At 46.2% G+C, this 19,219-nt stretch overlaps 1 protein-coding gene across 2 annotated transcripts in view; it reads left to right on the plus strand.

Annotated features, from left to right (window-relative positions):
* Nucleotides 1–19,219, plus strand: part of MFSD10 (major facilitator superfamily domain containing 10) — a 999,075-nt gene that overhangs the window by 321,043 nt on the left and 658,813 nt on the right. For both annotated transcript variants that reach the window (XM_069632064.1, XM_069632063.1), the window contains exon 5: nucleotides 393–551. In XM_069632064.1, coding sequence (XP_069488165.1) covers nucleotides 393–551 — 159 coding nt within the window. The remainder of the gene's footprint in view (nucleotides 1–392; nucleotides 552–19,219) is intronic.

Here is a 19,219-nt window from a genome sequence, read left to right on the forward strand (position 1 = left end):
AGTCTCTGCTTTGTATTAGGAGATACTTTTGGAATTGGTCCTTTTCTGTGTTGTAATGTAGAATTTTATTTGGAATAGGCTCAAAAACGTCCGTCATTTAAGAAAGATTGCTTGAAGCTGACTGGCTGTCTTGCACACTATCCTTTTCATGTTTTGGTCCTCGATGCCAGGAGGGCCTTCTAGCATTGCGAAACCAAGTAGGCAATAGTGGGACCAAATACCAGTGAACAGTACTCCCCAATCTTACATGCAATCTTACTCATGCTGGAGAATTAGTGGTACAGGTTAGTAATGCTTCTTTATTTTGAGAATGCGAGTATTTGCAAATTATAATAACCTGTTTATTTTTAATGCACGATATGATGGACCGGATATATCCTTCTCTTCCCCAGGTGGGACTGATTTCATCATACGCACTGTGGGCCCTTTCTCAGAGTTTCGGAGTCTTTCTTCTTTCACGTGTGGTTGGAGGATTGAGCAAAGGGAATGTCAGTCTGTGCACGGCCATCATTGCTGACCTTCCCTCGTCGAAATCCCGCAGCAAGGGAATGGTGAGTTCTCCTGTTGGAGCTGCTCCTCGCCGATATGCTACACATTCATCCTTCTGTTCTTTTTTTCAGTTTTGCTTCGCACATTTATTATTTTTTGTTCAATTCCTCTCTAAACTGTTCACTCATGTTCCACAGCAAAGTCTTAACACCGTGACTCCTGGAAGTCCCTCACTTCAGTTACATTTTTAAAGCTCATAATTCGGGAAAATATGAGAGGACTGGTTTTCCAGACATGCACAAAGATTGCTGCCCATTACAACTGCTAGGCATGCGACATGGGCAGAACCGTTGGTTTAGGGTGCAGTGATGGGAGCATTTTCTTTATGCTATGTTTAAGTGGGTCAAGACCCCTGAGCGGCTGCCGCTTGGGTAGTATTTGTAGCATGGAAGCAGGCAACTGCAGCATTCAGGTGAGTTAGAATGTCAATCTGATCCAGGGTGATTCCACTTTGACCTGGTTGGAGTTTGAGAAATATCAGTGCTTTGTATGGAATTGCACTAGATATGCATTTCATATATCCAGGAAGCTGGGGGACATATTTGTACAGGGGACTATTTTATTTTCCAAGGACACCAGAAAGGAGTTCAGTCCTGCTAACTACCAATTGTATGCGTTTCTGCAGTTGTGGAAAACTTATTCTGTTGTGTGAAAGGAAACTAGGTGTTCCCCACTAGAGGGGAATGTAGCATATGAACAAATCCAGAATAAACCGTTTTGACAGGAATATTTTTGTGGTTTTGCTATCATGTAAGGCAGTTTCAACTTATTAGGTTTGTTTGGCCGAAGGTTATAAGGTTCCCTGCGAGGGTGGAGGGGTGCATTGAGGGGAAACGCTGCAGTGCCTAAAGCATGCATGCCAGACTCTGAGGTTTGTGAAACTAGTTCTAGAATGTTTGGAACGAGGTTGTGTGACGCATCAGATTTTAGTCTGAAAGAGCAACCTTTATTTGTTTCCATTATACTAAAAGGTTATATAGGCAATTTTAGAGAATGAAATAAAGATGTTCTGATGCTTGTTAATCTGCTTAGAATCACATGCTGTGCATAGGGTCCGACATCAGTGCTAACCCCGGAGTATTGCATCTTGTCTTTCGGGGACCGAAAGGAGACGTTGGCATAGGTGTGTCTGTAACACTATCCCTATCGTGACATGTGTAGTACCAAAAATCCCTCACGCGCCGAGGTCCCTCAGATTGTTTTTTTCCGCCCAGATAATTGGTCGCCCTAGAGCGGAGCTCTTACTAGAGACTTTGTAAATCTTTACCGAATTTTCAGTTTATGCCCCGTTAAGTCACTTCGCCTAATAAGAACATCTTCGACGAAGACTACGGAGGAATAGTCTACGGCTGTGGTCTCGGTGTCTAAGATCCGGCGGCCGCATTTCCACGTGGTCGGGCCCTCTGGCCAACCTATACAGTAGGGAGAGTGGGTTCGGGGTGGCCATATTGTTATTATGTCTTTCCTCCTTTCCACTGCTTTCCCTTTCGGTCTGGCCATCCTTCCCTTTTGCTATGGAAAGGACTCCTTTTAGATTCTGCCCTAAGTGTAGAGTCAGATATCCTTGGAAGGATGAGCACAGGACGTGTAACGCCTGTCTCCCCCTAGAGCACGACGAAAAGCGGTGTTCGGCGTGCAAACTCCTTAAGCCTAAAACCCTTAAGGATCGCCGTGTAAAGATAGTCAAGAGCCTCTCTCAGACACCCTGAGAAGTTCCTCTCGACGCCAAAGGGCAGAGAACGTTGTTTCTCCCCACCTAGGCCCTTTTCGGTCCTCGAAATGGACTACTGAAAAGTTTGAGGGATGAATGGATCGGCAGGAGCAGATTATCAGTTCTGCTGACCAGTCTCCGCCGAAAAAGGATCGGGTAGACCCTAAATGTTAGGCAGAAACCTGTGCAGTTCCGTTAGGGACCACTGCAAAAGATTTAAGACTACAGGTGTTTGGCAGTAAACCCACTTGGTAGCAGTCTGTACCACACAGATTCACTTGGTAGCTGTGGCTGAGCAGTCAGATTTCCCTCAGGAAGAGTTGGGCAGTATACAGAGCATACAAAATAGGTACAGAAATACAGTAGCACAAGCAAACACTGACCAGAGCTTGGGTGTAAAAGTATATACTTATTTATTTAACACACACTTTTAAAACACACTAGCACTAAATTGGTGAGATAAGTTCAAAACACAATCACTATTATCACATGTACATCCCTGATTACTTGTTGGACAAATCTTCGTTAACACCACTTATTTCCAGACAGAGGTGAGCGCTTAACGTTCGATGGCACTCCAACAAGTTAGATGAAAAGGGAGGGAAAAGCAGAATTATGGAAGCATACACACTAAACACTTAAGTTTAGGAAGGCACAGTCTACTGGTGAGCAAGGAAGTTTGGGTGCCAGGCCCACTTTCAAGGGAGCCAGGCAGAAGATGCCCAAGATAAGACAGTTACACAGTCTTCGAAGTTTGTGGAGGTAGTTCGAAAAAGGTTTAGTTCAGTGCAGAAAAGTTAGCTAAGGTGTCCCAGGCTAACCCAGGTTCGAGAGACGAGGATTTAATACACCCCGTTCAAATGGTTGCAAGGGAAGCCAGACGGAACACGGTACCTTAAATGGAGAGGATGCTCCAGTGGGGGCAGTTGTTCCTGGCAGCGGGTGCAAGTCGCAGCATCGTCCAGAGGAAGAGAAGATCTCGTTGTGGAGGAAGGATGAAGGTCGTTGCACTGCCAGGGAAGAAAACAGCCACAGAGTTCTCTGGTACAAAAGTACTGCCCTTTCGGTTCGCGGTAGTGGTGAAAACGTGGTATCCCGGTTGCCGGGGTGCTTGGCACAGGCAAGGCGGCCACGATATGCTCCAGGAAGGCGAAAAGAAGGTAGACTGGTTATCCCCACCAGTCGAAGGAAGAAGACTCTCCGGGCTGGAGATCTCCTCTGTCGTTGGGAAAAGTGGTGAGACGGTTCAGCAGGGCTCCACCGGTGGTGTCGTCGTTGCAGGCCAGCTCAGCTTCTCCCTCCTCGGATTCTTAGGTCCTGTGGCGACTTCTGAAGTTCCAATCCCCAAAGCCCTGCTTTTATGCAGCACACCCCCATTCACTCAGCCTAGCTGTCAATCACACATGCTAAGTGGTGAGCCGGCCGGCTCACCACTTGGTCCAATCACACAAGCGTGCTACTTGAGTTACCAAGGTAACTCAGTCCAGGCTGCCTAAACCCCCTCCCACACCCCCTGTCGTACCCAGACAGAGTGGCACCACTTTTGGAGGCTTCGGGGGAGAAGCCCGCCAAAAAGTGGAACAAAGGGCTCGACTTGGGTTGGAGTCACAGAAGAGAACACAAACACCATTTTAGAATCGAGTTCTGGCAAAAAATACTAACCGGTGAATTAATATTAAATAAATAAACCGGCGGTATGTTCGAGGCTATAAGAATTAAATAATTAAAGTTGGTAGCCTCGAACAATGGGAAAATCCCATGGAGATATATTCGCGGTCGAATATAAAAAGTAGTATCCACTGCCACCAGCCAAAACTCAATCAGGGGGGACGGAGACGTGCCCCGTCGAACAACAGACCCCGGGGCAATCGAATTGCCCTGACCAGTACGTCCACAATATGATGGTTGTACTGGTTTCTGTTCATAATTTGGGACTAGCAAAGCCAATTGTGACTTTACATGCCCTGGGAGACAGTAGTCAGTCCCAGGGTATGGAGTCTATGTTGGGGGGGTCGCTACGACACCCCTGGGTTACGGCACGGAGGGTGCTGTGTAACCCACATCAAAAAACACATGAGACCCTATGGAGTAAAAGACCCCATAGCCCATAAAACACATGGAAAGTTAAAGGAACACCTCAAATCATGTCTAAGCGTGGGAGCAAAAGAACCTCACTCTTAGCAGGAGAGAAAAAAATAAATCCCAAAAATCCAGCAAAGCTGCTGGGGGACTCACTAGATTTGGGAAATTAGCCTTACAAAGAATTCTCCCTAACAATAACCTTCAAATACAAGATGTTCAGCCTCCTGTTTTCCAACAGGAAGACGTGACCCACGTGGACACATACAGGGACATCTATACTGAAGAAGAGGAATCCTCTTTTCTCGAAAATTATGAAGACTATCAACAGGAGACGACGGAGAACTGGGAGGAAACCCAGCAGGAAGGACAGGATCCTTGGTCACATCAAGATCAGGACTCTGATATTTTGTGCATCGATTCTTCTCCTTCCACCCCGGCTCGTCAGGCCTCCCCTGTGGATGATCAAATGCCTTTCAACACCATGTTGAAAAAAGCAGCAGAATTCTTCAAAATTGCCACTCAAGAGGCTTTGCCTGAGCAGGATTTTGTGGAGGACATTATTAAGGAAAAACCTCCAGCAAGTCCATCCATTCCCCTCCTTAACTCTGAGGCGGATAGCTCCACCTTTAGTCACATCTGCCCAGACAAGGGCCGTGAACCCAAGAGTCAAAAAATTATTTCGGCCTTCTCCTTCCGACCCTCTATATATCAAGGGGCATGCCATCCCAGACTCACTGGTGACCACCACTCGTAAGAGGGCAGGGGTACCCCTTGCCACTGGAGAATCGCCTCACGACAAGAAGTCTAAAAGATTGTATGCCCTAGGCAAACGTGTCCCGTCAGCAGCTGCATATACCATTCGGGTTGCTAATGACACTACGCTATTAGCAAGCTATGCCGATGCCCAATGGAACCTGCTCCAAGAAGGCCTTCAGGAGGTCCCGGAACCGGCCAGGACCAAGTTTCTCGCCGTTGTTGCGGAAGAAAAACTGGTTAACCAGAATGTGGTTAAAAACATCCTGGATACTGCAGAAACATCTGGCAGATCCCTTGCACAAGGGCCTCTTCTGAAGAGACACGCATGGCTGCGTACATCGGGATTTAGATCTGAAACTCAGGCCTCCCTCATTAATATGCCCATCGAAGAGTCAAACCTCTTTGGGAAAGCAGTTGATGAAGCATTGGAGACAGCCAAGAAGCAGCATGAGACCTTAAAGTCTCCAACAAATTACACAAAAACCCTCTTCCCAGAGGGGTAATAACTCTCGGCGGTCCTTTCGAGGACAAGCTTGTGCCGGTCAAAACTACGGCACGGGCAGCCTTTCTCAACCTGGCCTTAACTGCCCCAAACGGAGCACAACTTTTCTGTACCAAATCTGCGAAATCCCTGCGAAGGCCGCCCAACAAATCCCCCCCCCCCCCCCGGCACCCACCGTGCCTCCAACGCTAGGATCTTTTCATGGTCCTTATAGTTGAGAACCTTGGCAATTATAGGTCTCGGGGTTGGTTTAGCAGGGGCCCTGGAGGGGGTCTTCTTGTTAGGGCCCTGTGTTCTCACTCGTTCATGAAGCCTTGGAGAAGGTTCCCCAGCCCTATTGCCTGTAAGAATATATTCTCCATGTACCTGGTAGGGTCACTGTCTTCTGCACCCTCCGGCAAGCCCACAATCCGGACATTGTTTCTACGGGCCCTCCCTTCAGCTTCTTCTGCTCTGTTTTCGAGCAAGCTTACCCTCTGTTTCAGGATATGGATCTCCTTACTTATCTCTTGAGGCCCCTCCGTGTTATCCTTAACTTAGATATCCAGACTAGAGGTTCTCTCAGCCAGACCTGACATCCTTCCTCAGAAGTCAGACATCCACTTTGATTTCCTCAATTTGTGTGCCCAGAAATCTGCAATAGTCAGCAGCAATTGGTTGCGTCTTCCCATGGCGTCACTGTCTTATTCTTGCGGTTGTAACTTCTCTGCAGCCGGAGGCGGCTCCTGTCTCGGGGTCTTGGCAAATGCATCCAATGTCATCTGTGCGGCCCTATGTTAATTGGCCTTTGAGGGCATTCTCACCAATGGTATGGCCCTGCCGTAAAAGAATGTTAGGGGTCACCTGTCCCTCATAGAAGTGCTACTCTACAGAGTAGCTGGGTCTTCCAAGGGGATGGCCTCCAACCTCATCGCCCCACCGTCCTGCAGACCCTGCGTGTTGGGCACTCCGTCAGCTCCTCCTGTATTCCTTACGCCTCTAAGGAAGGACCAAGCAGTAGACCATCACCAGCTGCATACTGATCTCTGCCACACACTGTACTGACGCCTACAGAAGGTCCATGGCAGCAAAGGCCTGCCGATCGCAGGTAGCCCACTCCTCCTTCACCCTTGCTCTGCTGATCATGGGGATCGCTGTGTCTTAACAGCTGCACACCTCTGGCGGCTCCCGCCACCTTGTTTGGTGCTCCGGACTCCCCACGTTGTTCTAAATGACTCGCCTCCATTGTTTCTCTTCTGCAGTCCCCTTTGTTATCCATGCCTGCCGCTATCTTGCGTCTTGGTCGTGCTTCCCTTTTTGGTTCGTGGAGGGCCTCTAGGTCGCTCAAAGCAGCCGAAATTTCAGCACTGTGCACCTCTCCCCTTCTCATTGCTGATACATATAACAGAGTTCAGCATTCTACTGCCGAGGTAGGATCAATAGCTGGATCTGCCCCAAGAGATCCTCTCAAGCACTCCTCACGGCTCCATGTTAAGCCACACCCCCTGCAACAGCCTCTTTATAAATCTTCCCACCTCTACTCTCCGTTCTCTACAACTTATCCAGAACAGGGCTGCAAGACTTGTCCTTGGCCTCAAGCCCAGGGATCGTATCTCTCCATCTCTGAAATCCTTTCATTGGCTCCCAGTGGCAGTAAGGATCAATTTCAAGACCCTCTGCACTGTCCACAAGGCTTTCTGGAGCCTGTGACCGCACTACCTCCAACTCTCTTTTCCTAAGTTTCTCCCATCTAGAGCTCTCCGTTCATCCACCTCCAACTCTCTGAAGGTCAGTCGCTTTTCCAAGCAAAGAGCCGGGGGCAGATCTTTCTTCGGCTGGGGCCTCCCTCTGCAACAGCCTCCCTGCCTCTCTCAAACTTGAGCAGAGCCATCTCGGGTTCCTGGAAGCAACTCAAGACCTTCCATTTCGCTTCCGATTTATCTCTTCCTCTCCCCTGCTGATGACCTCTCTGTTCCACGCACTGGTCACCTGGCCACCCTCTGAACCTGGGCCCAGGTCCCTGCCTGTCCAGTTGCAACTTGCACTGCCACTTGGCTCCCCTAGCACTTGTAGCCTGTATCTGTAACCCTACAGTCCCTTCTCTCTGCACTTATGAGTCACCCGCTGGCTGCACTTTTGTTTACCTGCACTTCTCCACCCCCACATTTGCATTTCTCCCCTTCCCTGCACTTGTGTGATCTGAATGACACAAGGCCTAGTAAGATCATTTTTTTGTCCTCTCTCCGTTTCCCCCTCCTTGTCTCGTCGCGCCTAGAAACACTTGTGTACAGGCGCGTTATAAATGCCATATCGTATCATTTGGTCCAATAGACTCAATGGTGAATGGGAACTTACTGCTACTCGTTATCCGGTGCTAATAGTGCCGGACCGAGTAGCGGTAAAGCTATTTGTGCTGGCGGTATCCTGGCGCTGTTACTGCCGGGATACCGCCAGAATCCTTATGAGGCCCTAATAGGGGTTTCCCTGCTTCAAATAAATACTGTGTCAGGATGTCGTTCTAATGGTAAGAGCCTACTGTCCTGTTTCAAAACCTATTTCCAACAAAACTAAAACTCCAAACTAAAGTGGTTTACTGTCGTCTAGGTCCAGAAGAATGACTCCCTTCCTCTGGACACACAGTTCGGGATGGTTGGAAATTTCACGAAGTAGGGGGGGGATGTATCCTTCTGAGGCTTATTTTCACAGTTCCACAAAGGGAGGGACATGTCTCCTTATCTGGTTTTTCTGAGGCTTTTCACAGTTCCACAAAATTGAGGGGAAACTCGCCCTTCTCCTGACCATTTCGAGGTTTCTTTTCATAATTCCACAAAATGACGGAAATGTCTTCCTTGCCTTCTTTCTCAGGCCCCTCTTGGCAGTTCAGTACAGTTGGGGGAATGTCTCCCTTCCACTGGTCTTTCTCTGGTCCTGGGCCATTTTAAAGAGCAAAGGGGTATGACTGCTTTCCTTGGCTTTTCCCAACTTTCCTTATTGACAATGCCACCGGGTGATGGTAACTTCCCCTTGTTTACCTCACAGAGACACAGTCCACCTGATTCATCACCTTCTCAGGTACTGTGACTAGATCAGCAATGATGCTTGCTTCTTTATGGGTTCACTTCTCGCTTTATACTTCCTCTTGATGGTTTTGGTTCACTCTCCTGCCAATGTCTCTCTGGCTTTCCAACATGTTACTCTTCTTTCTCTTATCTCAGTCAATATTCCTGACTTCTTTTCGTTTTACGGTCTCCAACCACTTTTAGGTGCCCCAGCACCTCCCTGGCCCCCCGTACCTCTCTTCAGTCTGTGCTGGTCCTGGGTCTTCTGGAAACCTGCGATCTGGCGCGGGGCTTTCCTGCTTCTCTGATCTCGTCACCTGCACCGGACCTGCAGCAGAAGACTTTCTCTGGCTGGCGTGGCTCCTGCTTCCCATGCTTGCGAAACTCCAGGGGTGCCAGAAGCTTTTTCCTCAGTGCGCGGCATGCTATCCCTCCACACGGGACCCACTGTGCACTGGCTTGCTCCTGTCTCGGGGTTCTGGTCTGCCTCTTGCCCATCCTGGGGGCGAAGGGAGGGGGGGGTAGGGGATAAGTACTCCTTCACTGTGTGCTGGGCATTTAATATGGATTGGATTTCAGACACGAGAGCTAATCCTCATGTTAGAGCAGACACTCCCAAAAGGATGACTGGGTGAGGCCGCTGGCAGGAAGGAGTCCTCTGCAGCTGCTGCTGGCGTTCCATACCCTGTGTAGCTGGAAAGGCAGAGCCATGGGACAGTGATTACAGAACTGGCTGTGAGGGGCCAGTGGAGAGCCATGTGGCTTCAGAAGGATCGGCTTGGGATTTACATTAGAGGAACAGTGGCATAGCTTGGCAAGTCTCTGAGGCAGGTGCTTTTTCCTGCTACCATAAGCCACTGTCATCCGAACCCTTTTGACTTGGTAAGCCCTCGTTCACACACCAGCAATTCATCTGCATCCAGCACTACAGCACCATGAAATGGCGCCAAGCAAAAATACCTTGTGGCTTATCTCTGCATTATATGAACTGTTTTCCTATTGCAATGGGAGCATGAGAGACATGGTTTGTACCTTGGAGATAGATGATTAGAGAGGTTTGCAGCTTACTGGTAGACACTTCCCTATTTACCAGTAACCCTTGGCTTCTGATGTTTGTGGACAGGACTATTGTCACCATGTCATTTGGTGACAACCAGGGTGCTCCCTCTTTCTGAAGGTGACTGGGATGCATAACCCCATCGGTGCCATTGGCCATTAACTTTGACTTGGTTTCCCTTTTCTTCTGAGGGGATTGTCTCATCTCTTTCCAATTTATGGTTTGCTATGTTACAATCATTATGTAAGAATTATGTTTCCTAGAGCTATGTTGTCAGTTTCTTGGCAATAGAGCGCTCTATTAAACTCAAATATGGCTATGTAAGAAGATTGCTATGAAACAGGAAATGTACGGCCTAGACTGCGGGTCAATCTAATCGGTTGAGGATATAAACTTATGTTTGCTGTAGCTACTTCCATATGTGCTATGCACTGCATGTACAATCCCATGCTCTCATGCTCATAGGTGTATGGGAAATGCATGTGAAAACCCAGAGGCATAAACTGCACACTGGAAACAAGATTAGGTTCATTTGTAACAACATTCCTTTTTGCATGGAACTAAATCTTTGCACTTGTGCAACTAGGATTGCTGCCAATCATGATGCAGTGTTGATGCCATAGGATTGATGCCAATCAAATGCAACTTGATTTCATGCAGTGAATGGAACCTACATGTTATATTCCTTACCATACTCTATCACGTAAGCTGCAGCCCTGTTCATATAGGTTAATTACAAATACATGTCTAGGGCATCCACCGGCTGCAAGCTTGTTATCCAATGAAAATATCTGCTTGAGAAATAAAGGTTGCTCAAATATAGAGTGTGGTGCTAAGTGTGGGTGGGATTTAATGTGGGAACTGGATTAAGGGGATTCAGCCTAGGGCAGTGACTGATTTATTTTGGTGGAGGGATGTACATCTTTCCTTAGAATTGCTAGGAGTGGTCAAGCATAGTGCAGGAACCCAAAATCGTATCCCTGCTTTACTTTACCAAGAAAGCTTCCCTTGTACTCTAGCTTCACTTTGACAGAAATTTACTTTGTCATACAGTTACTTCTTCATGCCTTTACTACTTCTGCACCTACATGTTGTGACGGTGGCAATGCATGTGGTTGGCGTTAGCTAAACGTTAGGGGGTAGAATATGGAATAAAAAAAGTAGAGTGGTACAGAAGTCCTCCCCCTGTAATGACTAAGTGAATGCTAGGGGAAGTGAGACCAGAGAAGTGAAGGTAGGGAGAAGTAAATGTGATTTTAGGTGAATGTATTGCGAAGCAAATGCAGGGGAAGTAAAGATGTACATCCCCCAAGTTAAAGACATTTGAGAAATAATAGGGGAAATGGTGCATTCTACAGCATAATTTCTGGGAAAAACCTTAGTACAAAGCCACACCCACTATTTACAATCTGTTCTGCAGGGTAAATCCTGAAAAAGTTGAATGGATGCTAGGTCACCAACAGTACACAGGCATCATGAAAACATGTTAAAACTCATTCCTGTGTCCACAATGTCGAGCAGAGTGTTGGCTGATTGTTAGCCTCATAATCTCACGGCGGTCCCTGCTCCATTGCTTACTTGCTGGTCTGAGTCTGCCTTCAGTGCTTGCTTTACAGAGGAGGAGCTATCTTCCATACACTAGCCTCACCTGACGTGGAGCGTAGTGTTGGCTGAGTGTTTGCCTCTTATTCTCACGGCGGACCCTGCTCCTTTGCTTACTTGCTGGTCTGAGTCTGCCTTCAGTGCTTGCTTTACAGAGGAGGAGCTATCTTCCATACACTAGCCTCACCCGACGTGGAGCGTAGTGTTGGCTGAGTGTTTGCCTCTTATTCTCACGGCGGTCCCTGCTCCTGTGCTTACCTGCTGCAGTGAGTCTGCCTTAAGTGCTTGCTTTATGGAGGAGGAGCCATCTGTCATTCACTAGCCTAACCCTACGCAGAGCGTCTAGAGGATTGTTGGCTGAGTGTTTGCTGAAGTGGGTTGCTGATGGAATCCACCCTCGCTGCCTGCTTGCAGAGGACCCAGAGTAAAGCTTGTTTGATGCTTCAGCGGGAGCCGGAGATCCGTCTGAAGCCTGGACTCTTCCCCTACAGGTACCTTATGCCATGTTGATGCTGAATTTGTTGAAACCTTTGACCTTTCCTTGTCCCCCCCGGTGATGTAACTGCTTCTGTCCCTACTGCACAAATTGAGATGTATCGGTAGTGCTGCTGCCACGACCACGAACATGTTGGTATCCCACAGCTTTAGCGCACAACCTCAGAACACTGACAACTATTCGGGGGCACGTTTTTTGTGACCCTGCCGTTTCAATAGAAAAAAGCAGATTGTTCAGAGGGTATTGTTCTAAAATCGAGTGCTATCTATAATACACAAGGTACCCGCTGCCAATATAAAAAAGGAGCAATTCTGTTGCAGACCCTATGAATTTAAGGTGGCACTTCAAACTCCAAGAAGTTCATTAAACCTTGTTGCCTACATCAGAATTGCCTGGCAGGCCTCAATTAAAGGCTGACATAAGTACATCAAGCCAATCTATGTCAAGCTGGAGTCCACTTACAGATGCAGAATTGTTGAGAAGCAGCAAAGCCATATTGCCTATCTTGGAAACATTCCCCCACATAGAGCGCTGCACTGAACAGAAGGTGTGCCGCTGCCTGCTAGCTGGAGCGAGAGTAAGTGTTCTGAAACATTGCCGGCTGGTAGTCTCTTCACAGAGAGATGATCGCCTAACACCGGTCTTATTAGAAACTCACCTTATGTCTACAGACCACCTCGCGGCTCAACCTTACTCATCTAGTCTTCCGGAATTTACCAACCATGGAATAGAAAAGGGAGTCTCCTATGTTAATTCTATGTTGACGGCTCGGCTAACCAAAGATATTGCAGATTTGACCTTGTGCCTAGAGACCAATCACTGGAGTGGTAAATGCCTGAATGCTGTCTCGGCTGAATCTACTAGCCCCGCTCATATACTCCAACCCAAAAAATCTAGACTTATTGTCCCGGTGGTGTTTACCACAACACCAATGGAAGACGTGTCTAGGTCTCATCACCTACAACCATTCACCGCCTGATTCCCTTTGGGACTTCAGGTTCACCTCCATGTTCACCTGACACGACTGTTTAATCTGGGTTGGTGATAGACCTGGAATCCACCAGGGCCTCTTCCCTCGATTCAGACATTAGCAAAGTCCCCACACGGAAGCATTTCCCAAGGAAATGTTCTTGCTCCTCAGTGGCCCACTATGATGGAATCCAGAGTTCTCATTTTGCCCAACTTCAAGATAGTACACCTCTGCTGTTTGGATTATGTTGGCTCCTTATTTAAAGCTTTACGAGAATCTAAGCGACAATTATAAGAACCAAACAACATTAATTGCCTTGATTAACTCTAAATGAATTCATATTTAATGCCTCTTTCCACATAGCTTTAGAATTAATATCCCTGAGTGTATAGCCAAGGTACCATAGGGAGAGGGCTCGCTCGATGGGACTATCATCAAAGGAAGGACCAAGTAAACCTTGTAACTTTTTCAGTTTTCTATTGGCAAAAAATAACAATGTAAGATTTGGTAGGATTTGCCTACAAGTTAATCCTGGAAGCAAACTCTGCGAACAGATTTAATTTATTTTGCAGGCCAAAAGGGGTCCTGTCAAAGATCAGGTCGTCTGCGAAGGCAATCCAGTTCAAACATAGTTTACCCAACTTTACAGGGAATATCTTTGCATCTTTCCATATCTGATTCAAATCAAATAAGTACAAATTAAAGAGTACTGCTGCTAAGTTAAACCCGTGCTTCAAGCCCACCGTTGTCGGTATACGGTCAGCCAGCGCTCCTTCTCTATTCAATCTTACCCGATAACTAACTAGTTTTCTCATGAAGCATAGCGATAATTTCTACTAAATGCACCGGAATCCCCAACATGAGCATTTTTTCCCATAAATAACTACTGATCACTGTATCAAACGCGGCCGTCACATCGGTTCACGACAAAAAGGGCTGTGTATACAAAATAATCGCAGCAAAAATGCTGTGGTTTTACCGCCACAATAATCTAAAGGATGCGGGGGACACCCCCGAACCCATTATACCATTTAAGAGGCACGGGGGACACCCCTGCTCTCCTTAAATGGTATAATGGGGTACACTTTTACCGGGTCAAATCACAGTATTTTTGCCACGATTGTTTTTACCAGCGACATTTTTGCCGCAATTTTATTACCGGATACCGTCAAATCAAGCGCAGCCATATAAACTGGGCCGCAGTTGGATGATTTCGTTTGCTACAATTCTTACTCACATTTTGCAACATTCCATGGACACCCCATCTCCTTTCGGAACCCTACCTGGTATTTAGAGAGCACGTTGTGACCCTGCATATACCCTTGGAGCTCTTCTAGGATAAGTAAGGAAAAAAACTTTAGACGCGGCATCTATTAAGGCTATTGGCCTAAAGTTGTCAGGATTGGATGGAGTACCTTTCTTATATATGGGTATGATCGTCGCTAAAGAGCTTGGAATAGTTCTGGTTATAAAAATGGCATCAAATTTGCATTTAAGGATCGCAGCCCACATCTTTGGATTAGCTTTTAGAACACAGGGCGGGATCCCATCAGGCCCTGCCGATTTTAGAACTTTTCATCTTCTCAATTGCCCATTGTATATCGGTACAAGCCCAAGGTGAAACCCCTCGCGTTCATTTGGGAAAATTTCTATGTTCCAACTGCTTATGCTGCGTGGGGATGCTATATTGAGCTGTAATGTAATCCATCCAAATTTCAGCGGAAAAGAGCAGCTTCTATTTGCTTGTGGTGTTTCCCAGTTATAGCTCTCAATGTAGCCCATACCTGTCTCGCATTATTTTTAATCCCATACTTTATCATCCGCTGATTATCGGCTATATACAGGTCATTTTTTAAACTTTTCATTTTGTTTTTATAGACTTGACATGTCTTTTTTGCTTATTTAGATCGGCGCCATTCAAGTTACCTTTCTTTAAGTCCCTCATTTGTTTATTTTATGTAGCTTTAAGTCTTGCAATTGACACGTTGTACGTATGTGGGTGATGAGGACCCTGGACTGCTGCTAGCTTTTTCTTAACCAACTTATTTAGATGATGTATGATTATTGTGGCATTGGTATGCTCGACCTGGGCCATATTGAGACCTTCTCCAAACGTGTCGCACATCATACCCCCATTGCAACTAATCGCCTGGTTAAGTTTACGGCAGCGGTACGGATTCCATCTTACTGATAGTTGATGGCGGTCTGGTTCTATCAATGCCATCTTTGTTTCTTTAAAATATTTAGTATGGGTCAGTGTTGTGATCCTTTTAATCACCATATGATCCCCACAGGCAGGATTTATCATGGTCACGGGGTCACATAGTGAGTAGAGCCAAGATGATACAAAAATAATCGATGTAAGACTTCTTCTAGCCCATAAACCATGTAAATCTATAGCCTGTGGATTCCTGCATGACCAGCTCTATATCCCACTGAAGAAAAAAGTGAACCCAGGTGTCCATGTTTTTCCTGCCGCCAGATCTAGGAGGGTTATAATTATTTGTTCGAAATACAGGAGATGTATTACAATTAGCATTATAATCACCCCTCAAGATAATTTTACACTATGGGTTTCTTGTCTGGGATTCGTCAAATATCTGCTTTAAATGAGCCAGCAACTGGCGTATGGAGTATTTCGTATTGTTCCAATATACGCAAATTATCAATATTACCATCTGTTGGTCATCCTGCGGCGTTAATTCCACTGCAAGCAGATCATCACGGTTGAACTTCACCACCGCTGATGCCCTAATTGCCACATTAACCAAAATAGCAAGGCTACCTGAGGGTTTTCCTGCAACTCTTTTTATTGCGGATTGGCTAACCTTCACTTCTAAACTGAGATGTCATCATGGTTTCCTGTAGACGCATAATCGCTGGCTTGTCAGCCATGCTCCACGTAGCAAACAAGTTTTCAAAATTCCTAAATCCACATGGATTCCATAACATACTCATTAGAATTTTGTTGCTATGGTTTATTCAGAACATTTGTTTGTGCAGATGCACTGTTCATAGATGCGTAGACCGTTAATTGTTTTATAATTTCTTCGTTAATGCCATCTGGCAGTCACTTCTTTCGCTGTTTCTTGCACTAGTGCCGGCAGTTTCGTTTGGACAAATACATTGGCTTCCTATATAGAGTTGAATAGCTGCAGTGTTGGGCCTATGTGTGACAGGTCATCTCTTTGCTTCCATATTGCTTTCGTCACTTTGTATGACTTAAAATGACATATCATCCTATAGTTATTGTCCTTCGCTAAAGTGATCCACTTGATATCTTCTGATCTCAACGTCCTGAGCGCAGGTGTTGTTTGAAAGGCTTCTAACATAAAAGTTCTATTAAGCCTCGCTGCCGCATTAATTTGGGGCACACTTTCTCATCCCATAATTATTGGGAACTGGGTAGTTGCCACCTGCCCAATGAAGGCAGTCTCCTTTCCTAGTGTGTTATTCCTTGCCGGGGCGCCTTCGTTAGGTGGCGTACTAATTAGTGGCTCCCCAGTGGGTTGAGGCGAGAGTCTGCTCTGATTTACGGTAGTCGTAATATTAACCGCAATTGATTTTTCTGCTTTTATTTGGTCATAGATAGATGGATGTTTTCTTGCTCTATACACGACTTACTGGCTACTATTGAGAGATTTCCTGACCCTTTGTTTGACCACCTGCCTCTGCGGTTTCTTTTAAATTATCAGCAGTAGTAGACCCTAACAAAGAACCACAGCATTTTTTTATGCCGGTAAATGCATAAAATCGTAGCTGTTCGGTTTGATTTTGCCTCTGTAATTTACTTGAGAGCTCCTGCTTCTTTATCTCGGGTGCAATATCGAATGTAGCATCAGCACTTTCACAGCTTATCAATATTTCATTCTTATTATTTTTTGTTTTATTTTTTTTGTTCGGCTAGCCTTGGTTCTTTTATTAGGTGACTTTGTGGTGCCTTTTCAATATCTAATAGTGGTTTCGATTCCTCATCCAACTGCTGTAGATATCTTCACTAGATATGTTACATAACGCTTTAATAATAGAAGTATGTCCATTTATTTTTTTACTTGCTTGATTTTTTTTGCTTTTTTTTCTAGCTCTGATTGCATTTTCTTTCTATAAGCCCTTCTTTCTTGGGCTCTCAAAGCCAATCGTTTCTCTCTACGCGAGATCCAATTAGTGGTGGATTCAAGCGATTTGCGGCCTAGCTCATCGTCATCATTGCCTACCAAGGGTCTTTCATTCATCTTTTGTTGTTGATCCAACAAGTCTGTGAGTGCCAACGGGCTATTGGGATCTTCGTCAATATTATGTGGAACAGGACTCCTCCACCCTCCACAGCATATGTAACCTTTGACTTGTCCATATACATGTCCCTTATGGTCTGCATCTCCTTCTCCATCCTATTAATTCTCTCAGCATTACTCATCACCATTAGCTCTACATTATTCTCATGCCCTTCATAACTGTGTTTCTGACCTCTGGGCATGCTACTACCTCAGCATACATTTTCATATACGTTTTCATATTACTGATGTGTGCTGGCACGTATTCTGTGGTTTGAGTGTTCTTAGAGGCTTGGTTGCCCGCCTTTCTAGCCCCTGTTGAAAGGGCAAACATGGCATCATAGGCAAAAAATAGGCCATCTAATTTGTTTAGCTTACCGTGTATATCCGCCAATGCTATAATCGGGCAATGATGTATTTACTCATTCCTCCGAGTCCATAGCACTGTTCCCCTTTTGTATGCGAGGTTCATATTGGCCTGTTTATGAATTATTTCTATGCCCTGGGAGGGAGAGCTGGAGAGCGGATGCAGCGCACCAAACTTGACCCTGTAGTGATAGAGTCCTGGCGATATGTCTTTTTTCTCTTGGGATTTATTAAATAAAAAAACATTCTCGACACCCGTCCTTTTTATGAGGAACAGGTGTCGGTATACCCAGTGATAAGCGTATGCGCTTTCCCAGCTCAGCCTCAATTACAGGGGCTCTCGTAGAAATATCCAACATATGCTTATTAAATACCTCCTCTGTAGGCAAGTATGCTGCAAAACTCTGAGAGGACCTTTTACCATTGTGAACGATCGGATGATTACTAGCATCAATCTCAATATCATTTAAGTCATGAATTTCATATGTAACGTAAGTAATGCCATTGTGCTCCTGTTCTTGAGTTACCGGCATAGCGCACTGTAGGCTATCTATGTCGTGCTTATCAGGGGGCATTATCATTTTGTTATTCGGCGGAGCAACCTCCGAATCCCCCCACTGCATTTTGTCTATCAATCGTAGCTGCCGGAATCAGGCTAGGCACCCCCCTACCCTGAGCCTCTGCCGTTAAGGCTACAATTGATGCCTCTGCACCAGACTTGCTCCGCAGCATTCCCCCGCTGCGTAACCCTTTTACCATGGTGGCAGTGTATGACACTTTTTCACAACCTCAGGATGTGCGTACAATCCAGTCCTCCCAAAGCACAAGTTAGACAGATGGTATGACTAAAACAAGGTTCAAAGTAACGTTATTCGTCGGGATTCAGTAAAGCCATTAGTAGTCTTTTCACTACACACTACGAATGACTCTTTTCAGTGCATATACTTCAAACGGTTTAAGCCGTACCCGGCTACACTTCTTTTCAATTACTGTAGATAACCCACTGTGTGTAACTCCAAACGGTAAACAAGCAACAGTTAAATCCTGCCCACACTTGCAGCTGACTCGCTGGCTTCACCGCTCTGCGGTTCAGTTAGTTTCCTTTATTAAACACTGGCAGTCCACAAAACTATATGCGTCACTCTATTACAGTGGTCCTTAAACATTTTTGGTTGGGGTCCCCCCGGAGCAAAATTTGGGCAGGCCGGGACCCCCCAACAATGCCAAATGGACAGTATGTATGGTATAATATGATCGGTATTTGTAACACGCTTAATACCCAGAGGTTTCTAAGCGCGGACCCGGGGATTGAACCTGTGTTGCTTTGTGTCATCTTGCTTCCAAGGTGAGCACGTTGCCGCTGAGCTGTCCTCCCGGGCTGTCACCACTATTGCGTGCTGTCACCACACCCTACTCCCAGTATAGTCCCTGGGCTCCCCCACCTGCTCCCATCAGTCGCTGGGCTCTCCCCACCCCATCACAGACCCTGGGCTCTCCCCATCCTGCCCCCACCACTATCCCATGGCTCCCGCCCATCCTGTTCTCACCACAGTCCCTGGACAGCCCCTCCCCCCTGTTCCCAACACAGTTCCATGGTCAGTGGCAGCTGGTGAATTTTTGAAGTGGAGTGGCAAAACTATTTCCCCCAAAAATGCCTAAGCGACTGAGCGCAGTGAAAGAGGATCGGGGGGTTTTCCCCCATGATTTTGAAAAAAATAATGGGTTAAAATGTTGCATTGTAGAGCATACTTTAAAAAAAGAAATGGGTAAATAGCCAGTTTGCAATTGGTGCTGGGGGCCAAGGGGGCAGGCGTGACAT

Source organism: Ambystoma mexicanum, chromosome 6q (genome assembly GCF_040938575.1).
Source record: "Ambystoma mexicanum isolate Mex_15411 chromosome 6q, UKY_AmexF1_1, whole genome shotgun sequence".
NCBI lineage: Eukaryota > Metazoa > Chordata > Amphibia > Caudata > Ambystomatidae > Ambystoma > Ambystoma mexicanum.